This window comes from Pinus tabuliformis, chromosome 3_2 (assembly GCF_031772625.1).
Source record: "Pinus tabuliformis cultivar Carrire ecotype Pingquan chromosome 3_2, CPIR1, whole genome shotgun sequence".
In the NCBI taxonomy this organism is placed as follows: Eukaryota; Viridiplantae; Streptophyta; class Pinopsida; order Pinales; family Pinaceae; genus Pinus; species Pinus tabuliformis.
The window spans coordinates 680,169,297-680,184,582 of NC_142302.1; the positions used below are offsets into that span (position 1 = coordinate 680,169,297).

General features: G+C 39.5%; 1 protein-coding gene across 1 annotated transcript; it reads left to right on the top strand.

Annotated features, from left to right (window-relative positions):
• The first annotated feature begins 8,203 nt into the window (after window positions 1-8,203).
• On the top strand, window positions 8,204-13,731 carry LOC149182472 (uncharacterized). The gene is made up of 3 exons (XM_089414569.1): window positions 8,204-9,171; window positions 9,528-11,236; window positions 11,471-13,731. The coding sequence occupies exons 1-3, from the start codon at window positions 8,204-8,206 to the stop codon at window positions 13,729-13,731; spliced, it is 4,938 nt and encodes a 1,645-aa protein (XP_089270695.1).
• The last annotated feature ends 1,555 nt before the right edge of the window (window positions 13,732-15,286 follow it).

Genomic DNA, 15,286 nt, shown 5'->3' on the forward strand with positions numbered 1-15,286 from the left:
TTTAGGAAATTTCCTCCAATTGATTGTGCAATTCCCAAGGTTTGATCATTTGGCTTCATGCAACACCTGTACACTCAAAGTCGTTTACAACTGCTTGTTACACTACCTTGGAATATCCACCACAATTGGGAACTCAAATTCTCCGCATGCACTAGTTATTTTAGGATGATTGATTAGCTAACTGGATGATCACTGAGTTACATTGTTGTCCCACTGCATAATTGACCTTCCACTAGTTCTTCCAACTGTTAGAACTAGTTTAACTGAACACAACTAAATATAACTGAACTGGATTACTAAAATTTAGCAATCACACATGTTTAACTGAACTCCAAGCCCTCTAACTTGAATTTACTAAGCTAACTGAGTGGCAAGAGCCATGTCACACAAGTTAACTGCATCCAAGTTATCTTTTGATGTGGAAATTCGAATTTTCTCAATTTGACTAAGGCAAAGTCAAATTGAGACTTTCTTGTTGCACTTCTCAATACTCCCTCTTGACAATAAAGGGATTATCAACCACCCCAATCATGCACCCGTGGAACTTGAACTTCCCTCTTAATAAATCCTTTGTCAAGATGTCAGCATCTTGTTCCTTTGTCAGAATGTATTGTAGCAACATTATTCGCCTCTTCACAAAGTCCCGTAAATGATGATAGCAGATATCTGTATGCTTGGATCGATCATGAAATACCAGATTCTCAGAGATCTTAATGCAACTCTGATTATCACAATAGATCATTGTTGGATCCATCATCCGACCAAACAATCCCACAATTATCTTTCTCATCTAGATCACCTCGTATGTTGCTTGAGTTGCAGCCATGTATTCTGCTTCTGCCAAGCTAAGCGCCACAAATCTCTGTTTCCTGCTATACCAGGAAAGCATTGTAGACCCAACACTGAAAATTCTACCTGATGTAATCTTTCGGTCAGATGGACTCCCTGCCCAATCTGCATCTGTGAAGCCACATAACTTCACTCCCTTTGTCCATTTGTACCATAATCTATACCAGGTAGTGCCTCTGAGGTATTGTAAAATATGCTTAGTTTCCTTATCATACAATTTGGTCGGCCTAACCATAGCTTAGCTGAGTTGGTTGACTGCATAACACATATTTGGTCATCTGTTCACAAGATACATCAGTGAACCCATTAACTGCCTTTAAATGGTAACATCCACCTCTTCACCTGAAGTGGTAATCTCCTTCCTCCAGTTGGTTGCTAGAGGTGTCTCCATGGGCTTACAACTTCCCATGCAAAATACTTGCAGTATCTCGTTGGCATACTTTCCTTGAGACACAAACAATTCCCCATCGCCTTTCTATACTCCCAACCCTAGGAAGTAATGCATGAGACCCATGTCTTTCATCTCAAATTTCCTTGCAAGAGCTTATCAACTTCTCATCACCTATTAATATTAAATCATCAACATATAAAACAATGATAAGCAATTTACCTTCTACTAGGATATGATAGAGGTTTTCATCCACTTCATTTTTGGTGAAGCCCAATCTTGTGAGATAATTGTCGATCCTGGTGTACCAAGCACAGGGTGCATGTTTGAGACTGTACAACACTCGCTTGAGTTTTCACACATGAGACTCTCGATCAAATGTCTCAAAATATTTTGGTTGCTCTATGTACATGTCCTCCTCAATAACATCATTGCGAAATGTTTCTTTTACATCCATTTGGTGGATCCTCCGCCCCATCTACGTAGTCAGCGCAAGAATTGATCTAATGGATAAATACCTTGCTACAGGAGAAAATGTTTCCTCATAGTCAAATCCCTCAACTTGAGAGAATCGTTTGGCCTTAAATCTGGCCTTATACTTCTCTATGCTTTCGTCTGCTGCATGCTTAACTTGAAGATCCATCTCGAACCCACCACTGATTTATCTGTCGGCCTTGGGACCACTTCTGAAACATTGTTCTTCATGATGGATTCATATTCTTCCACCATTGCATCATCCCAAACAGGTTTTTCTATTGCTTCCTCAAAAGAGAATAGCTCAATATCTACAAGCTTAGTCATTAAAGCCATGTAGCCAGTGTACCTCTTAGGTGACCTCCTTTGCCTGCACAAATTTGGAGCTCCCACATTCTCCCTCGCATCCTACACAAGTCTATCAACTTCCCTGGTTCTTTTTCTACCTTCTCTAGATGGTTCTTCTTGAGTGGATGTCTCCACTCTTTTCTCCTCTATTTGTGGCTGCTCCACAACTTCCTAAGGCTCCTCCTTTGGAGCTAAAATCTCCTCTTCTGGTGGGATCTGAAGCTCCCTCTCAAAAGAGTACTACATCTCTTTCCTCTCATCAAACCTTACATCCATTCGCACAACTATCATTCTGAGGGAAGGTAAGTACACATGGTAATTGTGTGGAGTTTCGATGTAACCCACAAAAACTCCCAACTCTATTGTCAGATCAAGCTTCTTCCTCGAATCTTTGGAGACATGGCAGTGAACAGAGGCTCCAAAATTTTTGAAGTGAGACACATCTGACTTTCTCCTTGAGAAAGCCTCCTCCGGTGTAATCATACCAAGAATCCGATGAGGACTCTGGTTCTGCAAGTAGAATGTTGTGTTACATGCCTCTGCCCACAAATGCAATGGTAGGCCTTGGTCATGTAGCATAGCTCTCACAACTCCCACAATGCTTCAGTTCTTCCTCTCAGCTACCTCATTTTGTTGCAGGTTATGGGGTGTTGTTCTCTCTTCGAATGCCTTCTTTTGCACAAAAATCATAACATAGTACTTATGTCTGGCAGTGGAGGTTGTCGAGAAGGGTCCGCAAACATCAAAGTGGACTCTCTCCAAGACTGCATGTGCTTGCTCTCTCGATCATGAAATGTGGATTTCACATACTTCCCCAAGGTACAACCTTTGCAGACATCATGCTACTCAAGTGCTCGTTTAGGGAGGCGAGTGGTTGTTTGCTGCATAATTTTTAGGGCGCCATGATGCAAATGGCCCAATATCCTGTGCCAGAGCTCACCAACATCGTGACTCTGCACTTTCTCTTCCTTACTTCTTAATGATGCGCAATCTTCCACATCCAACTTGTATAGGTTCGTCACATGAACCGCAATTTTCTTCACTTTTCCTGTGGTTATGTGTCTCAGGAATGCTTTCCCTTTGTTGAAGATCACATCATAACCAGAGTCTTCCAAAACTACTACAGAGAAGAGGTTCTTCTTTAGGCCTGGAACAAACATGAGATATTTGAGGCGAAGAGGGGATCCTGAATCCCTCTTAAAGGTTATTGTACGAATCTAGGTAGCATTGTACCTTTCGTCATCTTTAAGCTCAATATGCATATGGAGATCTTTCTCCTCCAGGTCACTGAAAAACTCTCTACACCCTATCATGTGGAACAAGGCACCGGAATCCAAATACCACACACTCCCCATCACAGTGTTGGCCCTGCATGCGATTAGGGTGAAGTATAGCTCAAACTATAAAGCCAATGCCTCACATGTTGCTCCTCTTGAGTTCTTCTTGCTAGAATTTTTTGTGTGGACACTTTGTAGCAAAGTGTCTGAATTCATGACAATTAAAGCATTTTATTTTGGACAAGTTTTTCTTCTTGCCCCTTTGACTAGGCTCTAGTTTGGTTTGATATTTCTTACCTTTGCCCTCCTTTCCCTTTCCAACCAATGCAAAATTTTCTTCATCCTCTGTTTTGGATGAAGTTCCATCCCGATTATTTCTCTTGAACTCTTCTTGAACCAAGTTAGACCACAACCTTTCCCACTTCGGTAAAATTTTTCTTCTATTTACAGAGTCCTGGTAACTATGCCATGATTTTGGAAGGCCTGGAAGAGATAGTTTTACCAGGTCCTCTTATGTAACAGTCACACCAACCCCTCCAAGCTCATCCCGAACTTGTGTAAATTTGGTGAGATACTGCGGAATAATATCGTTTTCTTTGAGGGCCAATTTTCTATGATCACTGTTATTCTCGAACAAATCTGTCAGTTCCTTCCACATTGCGAAAGGAGTTTCTTTCCCATGGAGATTTGAGACAATGTGGTCTTGCACTCTGTCCAAGATTATTCTCCTCGCCTTGGCTACATCTTTCTTCCATTGGGCTAGGTTTTGGGCATCAATTAATCCTAGCTTGCAATGTCTATCTTGACATATTCTAGCAATATGTTTTCATCAAGCATCGCCTCCATGCACTTCTTCCATGCAATAAAATTCAAGCTACATTCTAAGGCATACTCTAATCTCAGCCCGTTGTAGGTCAGCTTCCCAACTCTTAAGAGATCCTGCTACACTGAAGCTGGAAATTCGAACCTCCTGAGAAAAAACTTTGAAATTCTTATTCCATTGTGAATCGAGCTCTGATACCATGTAGAAAATATGGTGATAGTATTTCAATTGCTCAAGAAATTTTAATCCAAATCAAGAGACACAATTCTACTCTACTGATTTATGAAATTCAATTCACAATTTAGAACAACAATCTCAGACATGCAATAAGAAATAACACACATGCATAATATTTTTTTCTAGGGGAACCCAACTAGGAAAAACCCCTCAAGCCTCTTTGCATTAATCAGATGAATAGAGATGTATTACAATTGCTTGCCTGCACTGAGCACAACTTGCAAGTGAATAACCTATCTCTCTGCTCAATGAGAATCTTTGACCCAGACTTAGTCAATTTTTGCCTCTGCTTGAGCCCCTATTTCCTTGCACAATTCCTAGAGAATTAGCCCCTATTTTTTAGGAATTTTCCTCCAATTGATTGCGCAATTCCCAAGGTTTGATCATCTGACTACATGCAACACCTGTACACTCAAACTAGTTTACAACTACTTGTTACACTACCTTGGAATCTCCACCATAGTTGGGAACTCGAATTCTTTGCATGCACTAGTTATTTTAGGTTGATTGATCAGTTAACTAGATGATCATTGAGTTAGACTATTGTCCCACTGCACAATTGACCTTCCACTAGTTCCTCCAACTGTTAGAACTAGTTTAACTGAACACAACTGGATATAATTGAACTGGATTACTAAAATTTAGCAATCAAACATGCTTATTTGAACTCCAATCCCTCTAACACGAATTTATTGAGCTAACTGGGTGATAAGAGCCATGTCACACAGGTTAAACTGCATCCAAGTTGTTTGTTTATGTGGAAATTCGAATTTTCTCAATTTGACCAAGGCAATGTCAAATTGAGACTTTCTTGCTGCACTTCTCAACACACCCTAGTAACCTATTTAATGTGCATTCCTACCATTGTTTCCGGGATGCCATTCCCGAGATGACTCAGCCTCTCCATGCGATATTTATGTTTGTTCACATAATTCTCTATTAGCCCAACATTATTTTCCCTCCTTGTCATCTCAGATTTATTCATCTCAGCTATTCCTCTAGTGTGTATCCTTTATCCTTTTCGGGCTTTAGCTCTCAGGCTGATGTAAGCACTCATGATGAATTCCAACACACTAGTCGTTAAAATCAAATCACAACACCTGTCATGCCTGAGCAGTTATCATATTAACGTAGTAAATTGATAAGCACGTAGAATACAGATAGGTAATTTGGATCGGTGCCAATTTATATAGGATTTCGGGATTCTCTTGTGATTGTGATTATATATATCACTTCACTCTAATGATCATTACGAAAAGGTTTAAGTCCTCTCCATACATACATAAACCACTGCATAGGTTGGCACTTTGGCTTGATTCCATGAGATTCAAATCAAAAGAGGCAAAGAGAATAATCTCAACAATACAAAGTGAAGTGCATTTTGGCATATTTTTATTGTTTTAATTCTTGTTTCTCATGAAATTATTTATTTCTAATTCCTTGAACATCTATTACTTTTCTAGCTTAATGTTTTCTCCAGTTATATTCAATAAATTTGATGATCACAGGCATATGAACTTTAATAGAGTTGCAACTTCTTTATGCTATTTTATTTTAATCATAAAAGGAAGTTTCTTCTTGAAATAATGAATTTGGAGAAAGGAGAGATCTCTAAGGTAAATCTTAACAAAATCCTTCAAGATAAATTTCATACGCTTATTTTCATCCTCTATTATTTTTCATTTTGATTTTAGTTTCAGTTTTGTTTTATTAATTTCTTATCTAAGTTTTCTTTTCACAGGTCCTCAGTGCTTACATTGAAGGTTTGATGTTGCATGCAAGATTTCTTTAAAAAATCTTTTAGTTTACCCTTCATCTCTTCTCACTCACATAAGCAGTTAATATCATGATTAAATGGCAAACAAGTTACATTAGGGAGTCTATTTACTTCACTTTGTTTTCATTTGGCCTCTTGTTCTTTATTTTCAAGTCTTATTTTAAAATAAGATATTTGCAATGAAGCGACATCTTGATGCGACTTAAATTTTATTTAGAATTGTTCCATAATTTTAGGAAACTCTTACAATAAAAACTAATCATTTACATCTTTGCAAGGCGCAACTTAACAAAATCTCAAGTAAAAACACACATGCTTTTCTCATATTCACTCTTTTGTTGAGACATATTTTCATAATTTGTCTTGTTGGAGTTTTCTTTCAATTATGGCTTTTCATTTACCTTTTCTTTTGTTTTTTTTTCATTTGCAATTTTTTACACATGTTGATTTCGTTCTTGTTTTGGATTAGATTTTGTAGTTTTTCCAAAATCTATATGGGCGAATATTTCTCATCCAATATCAGTTGGTCTACATGGGCAAATATTTATTGTACCTCTTCAATAGGATTTCATTTATCTAAAGGTAATTTTTATTAAGTTTTCACTTTCTTATACATCCACCATTATCTATGGGGAACATTGAGATTTGATTCAAGTGGTATAAGTCCACCTTTATAAAGGAACAAATTGTCTCTAGTCTTTGCTTTGAATCTCGCTCATACCCATCCACATTTAAAACCCTCTACTTTGATAAGATGAAGAGAAGATTAGTGAGGTCAAACTTAACTAGTATCACATCTATTTCTTTAAATATAAAACCTCTTGTATTGCACCATTCTCTTCACCCAATTGCTAAAAGCAATTCTTCAATAAAGCTAATCAAAAGGGTGACACATGAGAGGTTTGAAAGCACACATGTGTGGGAAGTGTATACAAACTCGTCGGGGTACTGAACAAGCTCGCTGGAAGCGGGTCCATGCATACATGGTACCAATATATCTTTGTCAAGGTATTAAACATACCTACTAGCAATGAAACTATGTTTGGGAAATAAGAGGTAATTTCATATCTAATAGATGCATACTAATCTTTAATAATCCCCTGACTATTTTTACTATCCAATAGTAGAGATGTAATTAAAAGTTAATAAATATTACGTATATTTGGATTCATTGTCTTAGAACTGAGCATTCAAGTAATTTAATCTTGAAGAGCTTATTTTGCTTTGACTTTGTCTTATGTGGGACCCTTGAGAATAACATAGTGTGCAAGAAAATTTTGAACGCTCTTATTTCGATCTTTGGTAAATTTATTCCTATCATCCTAAACTAGAGTTAATTACTTTGTCCCCGTGTGTCTCCAATTATTGTGGCCACACCACCCCCATATTTTTTAAAATTTATTATGGGGCCCCTCCATGTAAATTTTGGTCATATCACTCCTTTAATGCTTTAATTTTGTTAATTTGGTGAGGTTTTCAGTTTTCTCGTATTTTCATTTTACATTACTCCATTGTGTGCGTTTTAGCGCCAACTTTCCAATGGTTCAAGTTTCGTGTTATTCTGACTTACAATTTGGATATTATGCTTAGTCAAAGTTTGGTCAAATTTCGTCGTCTAAGCTTTAAATATGTAAAAATGTATTTTCTTTTATTTTGTAAATTTAATTAAGTTAAAATATCTAAATATAATTATTTGATTAATTTTTATTAATTAAACTAATTATATTGTAAATATCAATTTTTTATTATTTAATTAATCTTTATTAAATAAATTAATTATTAATTTATTTACTTCTTTATTTACTTATTTAATAGTTATTTGATTAACTTTTCCCACCGGCCAAGCTCTGAGCGATCAGCCCGAACGCTGCTCCTCGGCCCAGCTCGGCCCTCCTCGGCCTTTCCTATCCCTGCGCGGCCTGATCTCTCCTGATCCGTCGCGGGTCTGCCCGGTGGATCTCATCCCGGCGATCTGTCTGGCCATGGGTGTTCGTTTACCCTGAGCAGTTTGCAAGCCTAATCTAGCGTCCATGGAGGTGTTGGGCACCCCCCAGGCCCCTCCTTCTCCTCCGTCGACGATCTCCTCAGCTGAGGCGTTCAGTCGACTTCTGGAAGGGCTGCCTAAGAAGAAAAATGTTGAAGCGGCGAAATTCGTAAAGAAGCTAGATGATATTCCAGAGATCTCTCTTCCTCCGGAAACCCCGATACAGGTTGCTTTGTCCTTGTCTGAGCGAGCTCTCATAGGCCAGTTTACTGGTCTATGGCCATCCCCCAAATCCACAGAGAGCTGGGTTAAAAGAAACTGGTCGCCGTTGATCAAAGAAAGTGTGACCTCATATTTTCTGGGGCGAGGATTCTTCCTCTTTGAATTTAACACCAAAGACGACAAAGATCTGATTTTCCGAAACGGTCCTTACTTCATGGGCCCCCAGGGCCTATATCTGAATAAATGGACTCCTGATTTTGATCCAGCAGTGGACGTCCCCAAAGCTGTCCCGGTCTGGGTTAGACTTCCAAATCTCCCAGTTCATTGCTGGAACTGGGATTCTTTGATGCACATCGGAAATGCCCTGGGGAAATTCATAGACCGAGCGAACAGCAAGGATCAATACGACTGTGCAAGGATCTGCGTTGAGGTGGATCTGGAGGAGGGGCTCCCAGAGGCCATCAAAATCAAAGTAGGAAGCTGGACGCATGTACAGAAGCTAGACTACGAACAGTTGCCCTTCAAATGTCGGAAATGCCAGGTTTATGGGCACTTCGCCAGGAACTGCCCAACGGCTAACGAAGCAGCTCAAGGGAAGGAGGTCGGCTGGAACCAAGTTAAACGATCCAAAATGCCATCCAAGATCCAGAAGCCGGGAGGAACTACTGGCAAAGGTCTTCAACAAGACCCAGTTCAGCAGATCCAGCAAATCCAGCCCAAGTTTACCCCAGAGAACAGGTTCGATCCTCTCAGCTCCCAACCAGAGGACCCTCATGCAGTTGCAAACCAAAAGTCAGTGTCCCCAGACAAAGGCTCCCTACCTCACATCTTTAAAGACACGGGAGTTGCAGAAAGCTCAAAAGGAACCCCCGCTGTAGCCGAGGAGGAGGACCAAGAATCAGAAGACTCGGAGGAGGAAGGAGAAATAGGAGAGTCCCAATCCTCTGTAAGGAGATCTACAAGAGGGCGCAAAACGGATCGGGAAAAAAGAGAGCACGAAACGTACAAGGACAAACTACAGGGCAGCCAACCAACTCTGGAGAAGCTGTTAGCAAAAAAGCCGAAGATGGCAAGAAACCAGCACCAAGGCTCCAAGGGAGCCCAGCCGAGCAAAGGTAAATAATGAAAGTAATCTCCTGGAATTGTAGGGGTATGGGCAGCAAGATCAAAGAAGAAGCTATTCGAAATCTAATAAGAATAGAGGCCCCGGACATACTCCTCCTCCAGGAGACTAAGATGGAGGAATCAGATTTCCTTCAGGTAAGCAAAAAACTTTGGAAAAAAAGTAATGCAACAGCAGTCTCAGCCCGAGGAGCCTCCGGAGGGTTGGGTACTCTCTGGAATGAAAGTAGGTTTTCGCTGGTGTCAGAGGCATCAAATATCCATTGGGCGATGTTAAAGATGCAGCACATAATCACAAAAGAAATCTTTTGTCTTTTCAATGTTTATGTACCGGCCAATGCTGGAGAAAAAAAGATCTGCTGGGACTCATTAAGACAGCAAGCAGATCTGGGCAATCTGGAAAATGTCATCATAGCAGGTGACCTGAACATCACGCTGCACTCTTCAGAAAAGCGAGGAGGCTGCATTGTGCGAGACCCGGCAAGGGAATGGGCAGAGGATCTCCTCCTAGACTGGGATCTGATAGATATCAAGCCTGTCTCAGGTAAGTTTACTTGGTCCAATAAAAGATTAGGTCCTGGACATATCGCTGCTAGGCTGGATAGATTCTTTGTTCATAGCTCATTTCTCTTGCTTGGTTTAGATGCAAGCATGCACATACTTCCTTGTAGCACCTCTGACCATAATCCAATTATGCTAAATCTTAGAGCTCACACTGACCTTGGCCCTATACCCTTCAAGTTCAGTTCTTTGTGGATCAAGGAACCCAGCTTCATGCAGATTGTCAAAGAAAGTTGGTCCCTGCCTGTCAGTGGATCTCCATTCTATATATGGGAAGAAAAAATCAGAAGATTGAAATCAAATCTAAAGCGCTGGGCCAAATCTCTGGCCAATCCAGCAGCTGAAAGGAAAAGTATTCAAACTCAGCTTGAAGCCCATCATTTGCACACGGAAGAGGCATATATCTCTAGAGAAATCTTAGACAAAGAGGCTCAACTCCAACAGCATTATCATAAAACATGCCTGGCCGAAGAGGAAGCATGGAGGATCAAATCGCGTTGTCTATGGTTAAAGGCAGGTGACAGAAATACCTCATTTTTCCACAAACAAGCTGAATCCAGGAAATGCTTCAATTCCATAACAGAAATTAAAGAAGGCGATATCATTCACAAAGACTTTGCAAATATTAAACATGCAGCCCATCATCATTTCAAAAGTCTGTACAGTGTAGAGGCGAATACACATCAGAATTTTTATCTGTTGGACGGGGTTCCCACCTTAATATCTGCTGAGGAGAATCATTATCTAGAAAACAATATCACAATGGAAGAAGTCAAAAGTGCCCTTGATGCTATGAACCCTGATAAATCCCCAGGACCTGATGGGTTTTCCGCCTCTTTTCTCCAAACCTGCTGGCATATAGTGGGGAAAGATCTGTATAAAATGGTTCAAAAATCGCAGGCTTGTCAGAAATTAGGAGGCGGCACCAACTCCTCATTCCTTGCTCTCATTCCCAAGGAAAAGGGAGCCAACTCTTTCAATAGGTTTCGCCCCATATCCCTTTGTAACATTGGCTACAAGCTGATCACAAAAATTATTGCTAACAGGCTGAAGCAAATTCTCCCTAGAATCATTCCAGAGAACCAAGGAGGCTTTATCCACGGAAGATATTTGGTGGACAACTTCATTCTAGTCCAAGAGGCTATCCTGTCAAGTCAGCAGCGCAAAGAACAAGGTATGGCAATCAAATTGGATTTAGCAAACGCCTTTGACCGAGTTAACCATAGCTTTCTCTTAAATGTTTTGAAAAAATTTGGTTTTGGAGTGAGATTTATCAATTGGATCCGGGCCTGTATATCGGAACCATGGATCGCTCCTTTAGTTAACGGTAGACCTGCAGGTTTCTTCAAAGCTACAAGAGGACTAAGACAGGGTTGCCCCCTGTCTCCTCTGTTGTTCGTTATTCAAGCTTCAGTTCTCAGCTTTCATCTAAACAAAAAAATGCAAGAGCAAGAGATCCCAGGGATCTCCATAGCAAGGGGAGTCCAAAACATAAACCACGCCCTATTTGCAGACGATACTCTGCTTCTTGGAGCAGCTTCGATTCATTCAGCCAGAAAATTTAAAGAGGCACTTGATGAGTACTGTATGGAGTCTGGAAGCAGCCTCAACAAGGGTAAGTGTCACACTTACTGCTGGAACACTCCCCCCTCTCTGCTTATTTCCATCACCAGATGCCTTGGATTTGTCGCCACCACAGATTGGACATCGTTTAAGTACCTGGGTTTGCCTATTTTTCTCAAGCGCCCCTATAGCAGGGATTGGTTGCCACAGGTAGAGAAATTTAAAAACAAGCTTCAGGCATGGGGGATTAATTGGTTAAACATGGCAGGAAAGACAACCCTCATAAAAGCCGTCCTTAGCAGCCTCCCACTATATCAGTTCTCAGTGCTTCTTGCGCCCAATGGTATTCTCCAGAAAATGGATCAACATATCAGATATTTTTTTTGGAAAGGGGGCAAACACAACGAGAGGAGATTCCCGCTGGTTAAATGGGAGACGGTCCTCAAACCTCAGATGGAGGGAGGGCTCAATATTAAGAAACTTCATCTGCAGAATATAGCAATGGGTGGCAAGCTCCTCTGGAGACTAATAGCGCCCAATCCTGGCTGGGCACAGTTAGCACTCTGGAGAAAATACTTCAAAGGCACGCGATCGAGATGTTTAGATGGGCCACCACCTCAAGGAACCTCGCCTTTCATCAGTCTCTGTTCCAAAGCAGCCCCGTTGATTCGATCCAGAGCCTATTGGATTCCCGGGAATGGGAAAAAAATAAACTTATGGAAAGACCGAATCATGGACAGAGACCCAATTGGAGACTGCCCAAACGTGACAGCATTGAAAAACTGGTTGATGGCTTCTGGAAAAATCAAACTGTGGGACATTACATCATGGAACGGATCGCAATGGGCGGGTTGGAAACTGTTGGACCTGCCTTCAGACCTCCATCAAGAAGCCATCCACCTCCGCGGCCTTCTGAACGGAATTGCACCCTTGCACAGCCGCAAGAAAGACAGGCGAGGCTGGGGCGATCGGTCGGCTGGCTACTCAGTCGCCCAGGGTTACGCGCACCTTGTTTCAATCCCAAACGTGCCTCCTGATCCGGCCCCGTGGAAGGCCATCTGGGGAATTACTTCGTTGCCCAAAATTGATTTTTTCTGTTGGCTTTTATGCCACAGGAAAATTTTAACTGAGGACAAACTCCAGAGGCGCGGCTACTACGGCCCTTCCAGGTGCTCCTTGTGCCAAGAATCTGAGGAATGTGCCACGCACCTTGTCCTCAACTGCAAGTTCTCCATACAGGTCTGGAGAGAACTGATGGATGATTGGAACCCCAGATTCGAGATTCCTACCTCTATAACAGGCCTGTTCGCCACTTGGAAAAACAGCTATCCCGGACCCTCCCCTAAAAACAAAGTGATCAAAGCGGCCTGGTCATCACTTCTCAAAATTTGCTGCTGGCAACTATGGTTAGAGCGAAATGGCAGAATCTTCAGAAGCATTCAGCACAATGCCAAGAAAGTTGCGGCCAAGGTAAAGAGCCAATTAAAAGAATGTTTGGGAGAACAAAAAGACGACTCGAACCTCAGCCAGATAGACATAGATTGGGGGTCCTCCCTGAACCTGCAATTTCGCCAAAATATCAGAAGCATGGACCCTCCTGAGGAATGGCAAATCAGGGGAAAAAATAGCGAGGATTTTCAAAACTGGATCCCCAAACAAAAGGTGCACTCCCTCTTCTTTGACGGGGCAGCAAAAGGAAATCCGGGCAATGCTGGAGCAGGAGGAGTTATTAAAAACATTGATGGTGTATCGATCCTTCAGTTTGCCTGGGGTCTGGGAATCAATTCCAGTATCCAAGCTGAGGCATTAGCCCTCTACCAAGGACTCAACCTGCTCTTGAAGCTGGAAATCAAGGAGGCAATTATTTTTGGGGACTCTGAAGTGATCATAAAAACCATGGTGACCAATTCTATTCCACGGGATCTAAGATTAGCAAGGCTGATCCAAAGAATCAGAAGCATGGCGAAGCTGCTCCAAAATCTGAAATACTTTCACGTGCTGAGAGGCAACAACAAAGAAGCAGACCTTGAAGCCAACAAAGCAGCACAACTCTCGGCCGGGGCAATGAAAAGTGACGGGGAAGAAACATGGGTCCCAATTCCTTAAATCTTTGCAGCAAATATGTTTTTTTGTTTGATTCTAAAGCTGTTTGTTTGTATATTTAAACTTGGGCAAATCGCAGAAATAAACTCTCTAGCTGATCCCAAAAGGAACTGGAAGGGGAATACAAGCCTCACAGTATCTCAGAAGGACGAATCCAACTGGATCGGGCCTACTCCTATTGTAATCAGAAAATTGGTATTCAGACCGATCCATTAATATAATCCATAACCGTTCTTGTTAAAAAAAAAAAAAAGGTTATTTAACAACCATTGCATTCAAAAACTTGTATATATATTATAAAACATATAATAAAAACTATATATTAAACATTTCAGAATGTAAATTTTTGTGATTCATATTGATTTTTCAAGAGAATTCTTTCGGTAAATCACATTCTAGTTTTTTTGGCCGACACATTTCAAACCACTAAGCATGATTTATCATCAAGACTTGGATGAATGTCTTGAGCCAACCCTGTTATTATATACTATAGAGATGCAAAACAGCTAGAAATAGCTGATAAAAAAATAATTTATTAAAAATGAACCTTAAAGGAAAAATAATAAAATATTTAATATAAACATTAAATAACCTATAAATTAATTACTCCGAAAATAAAAAATTAATTGCAAAATAAAATTTATAAAACTAATGATTTAAAATAAAGATTAAAGCCTTCCACTCTCATATCTAATTTAATAATATTACATCATAAAGAAATAATAATAATTAAAATATTATTATTCAAAATACTCTATAAATTTGTATTAATAGTAATTTTAAAAAAATGTTATTAAATATAATATTACTATAATAATAAAATTAAAAATCAATATAAAATCTTATGATATTATTCTAATCATAGAAAAAATAATAATAAATAAATAAATATAAAAAATGAATAACTAAATAAAGATAATAAAAAAATATCATATAGGTTAACCATTAATTTATAACTAAGGAAAAAATCGAAATAAAAAAGAACAGCATAACTTTAAAAAAAAAAACAAGCGGAGAACGTAACAAAGAAAGGAACATTCTCATATCTAATTTAATAATATTAGATCATAAAGAAATAATAATGATAAAAATGTTATTATTCAAAATACCCGGTAAATTTTTATTAATAATAATTTTTTAAAAAGGTTATTAAATATAATATTATTATAATAATAAAATTAAAAATCAATATAAAATCTTATGATATTATTCTAATCATACGAAAAATAATAATAAATAAATAAAAATGAATAACTAAATAAAGATAATAATATATGTGTTAACTATTAATTTATAATTAAGGAAAAAAAACAACAACATAACTAAAAAAAATGAGGGGAGAACATAACAAAGAAAGGGAAGGAACAAAATTAGGAAAAAGAAGGTGGGATCCAACGACTGTTAATTTTCCATCCATCATCCACATTCAATGTCGATTTCAATGGTCTCCCTAAACTTTCAGTGATGGAAATGGTCAATTTTTGCAATGACCTTGGACTCTTCCAAACAAATGTGGTGTTTTGTTTTCCTTGCATGTTCAGCGAAAGCTGAGGAGCGC

Bases quoted from the DNA above. Each gene is read 5' to 3' on its own strand.
- LOC149182472 (XM_089414569.1), top strand. From the start codon at position 8,204: ATGGAGGTGTTGGGCACCCCCCAGGCCCCTCCTTCTCCTCCGTCGACG. The intron at 9,172-9,527 runs GTCAGTGTCCCC...CTGGAATTGTAG, and splicing joins CATGCAGTTGCAAACCAAAA to GGGTATGGGCAGCAAGATCA. The intron at 11,237-11,470 runs GTATGGCAATCA...TCGTTATTCAAG, and splicing joins TCAGCAGCGCAAAGAACAAG to CTTCAGTTCTCAGCTTTCAT.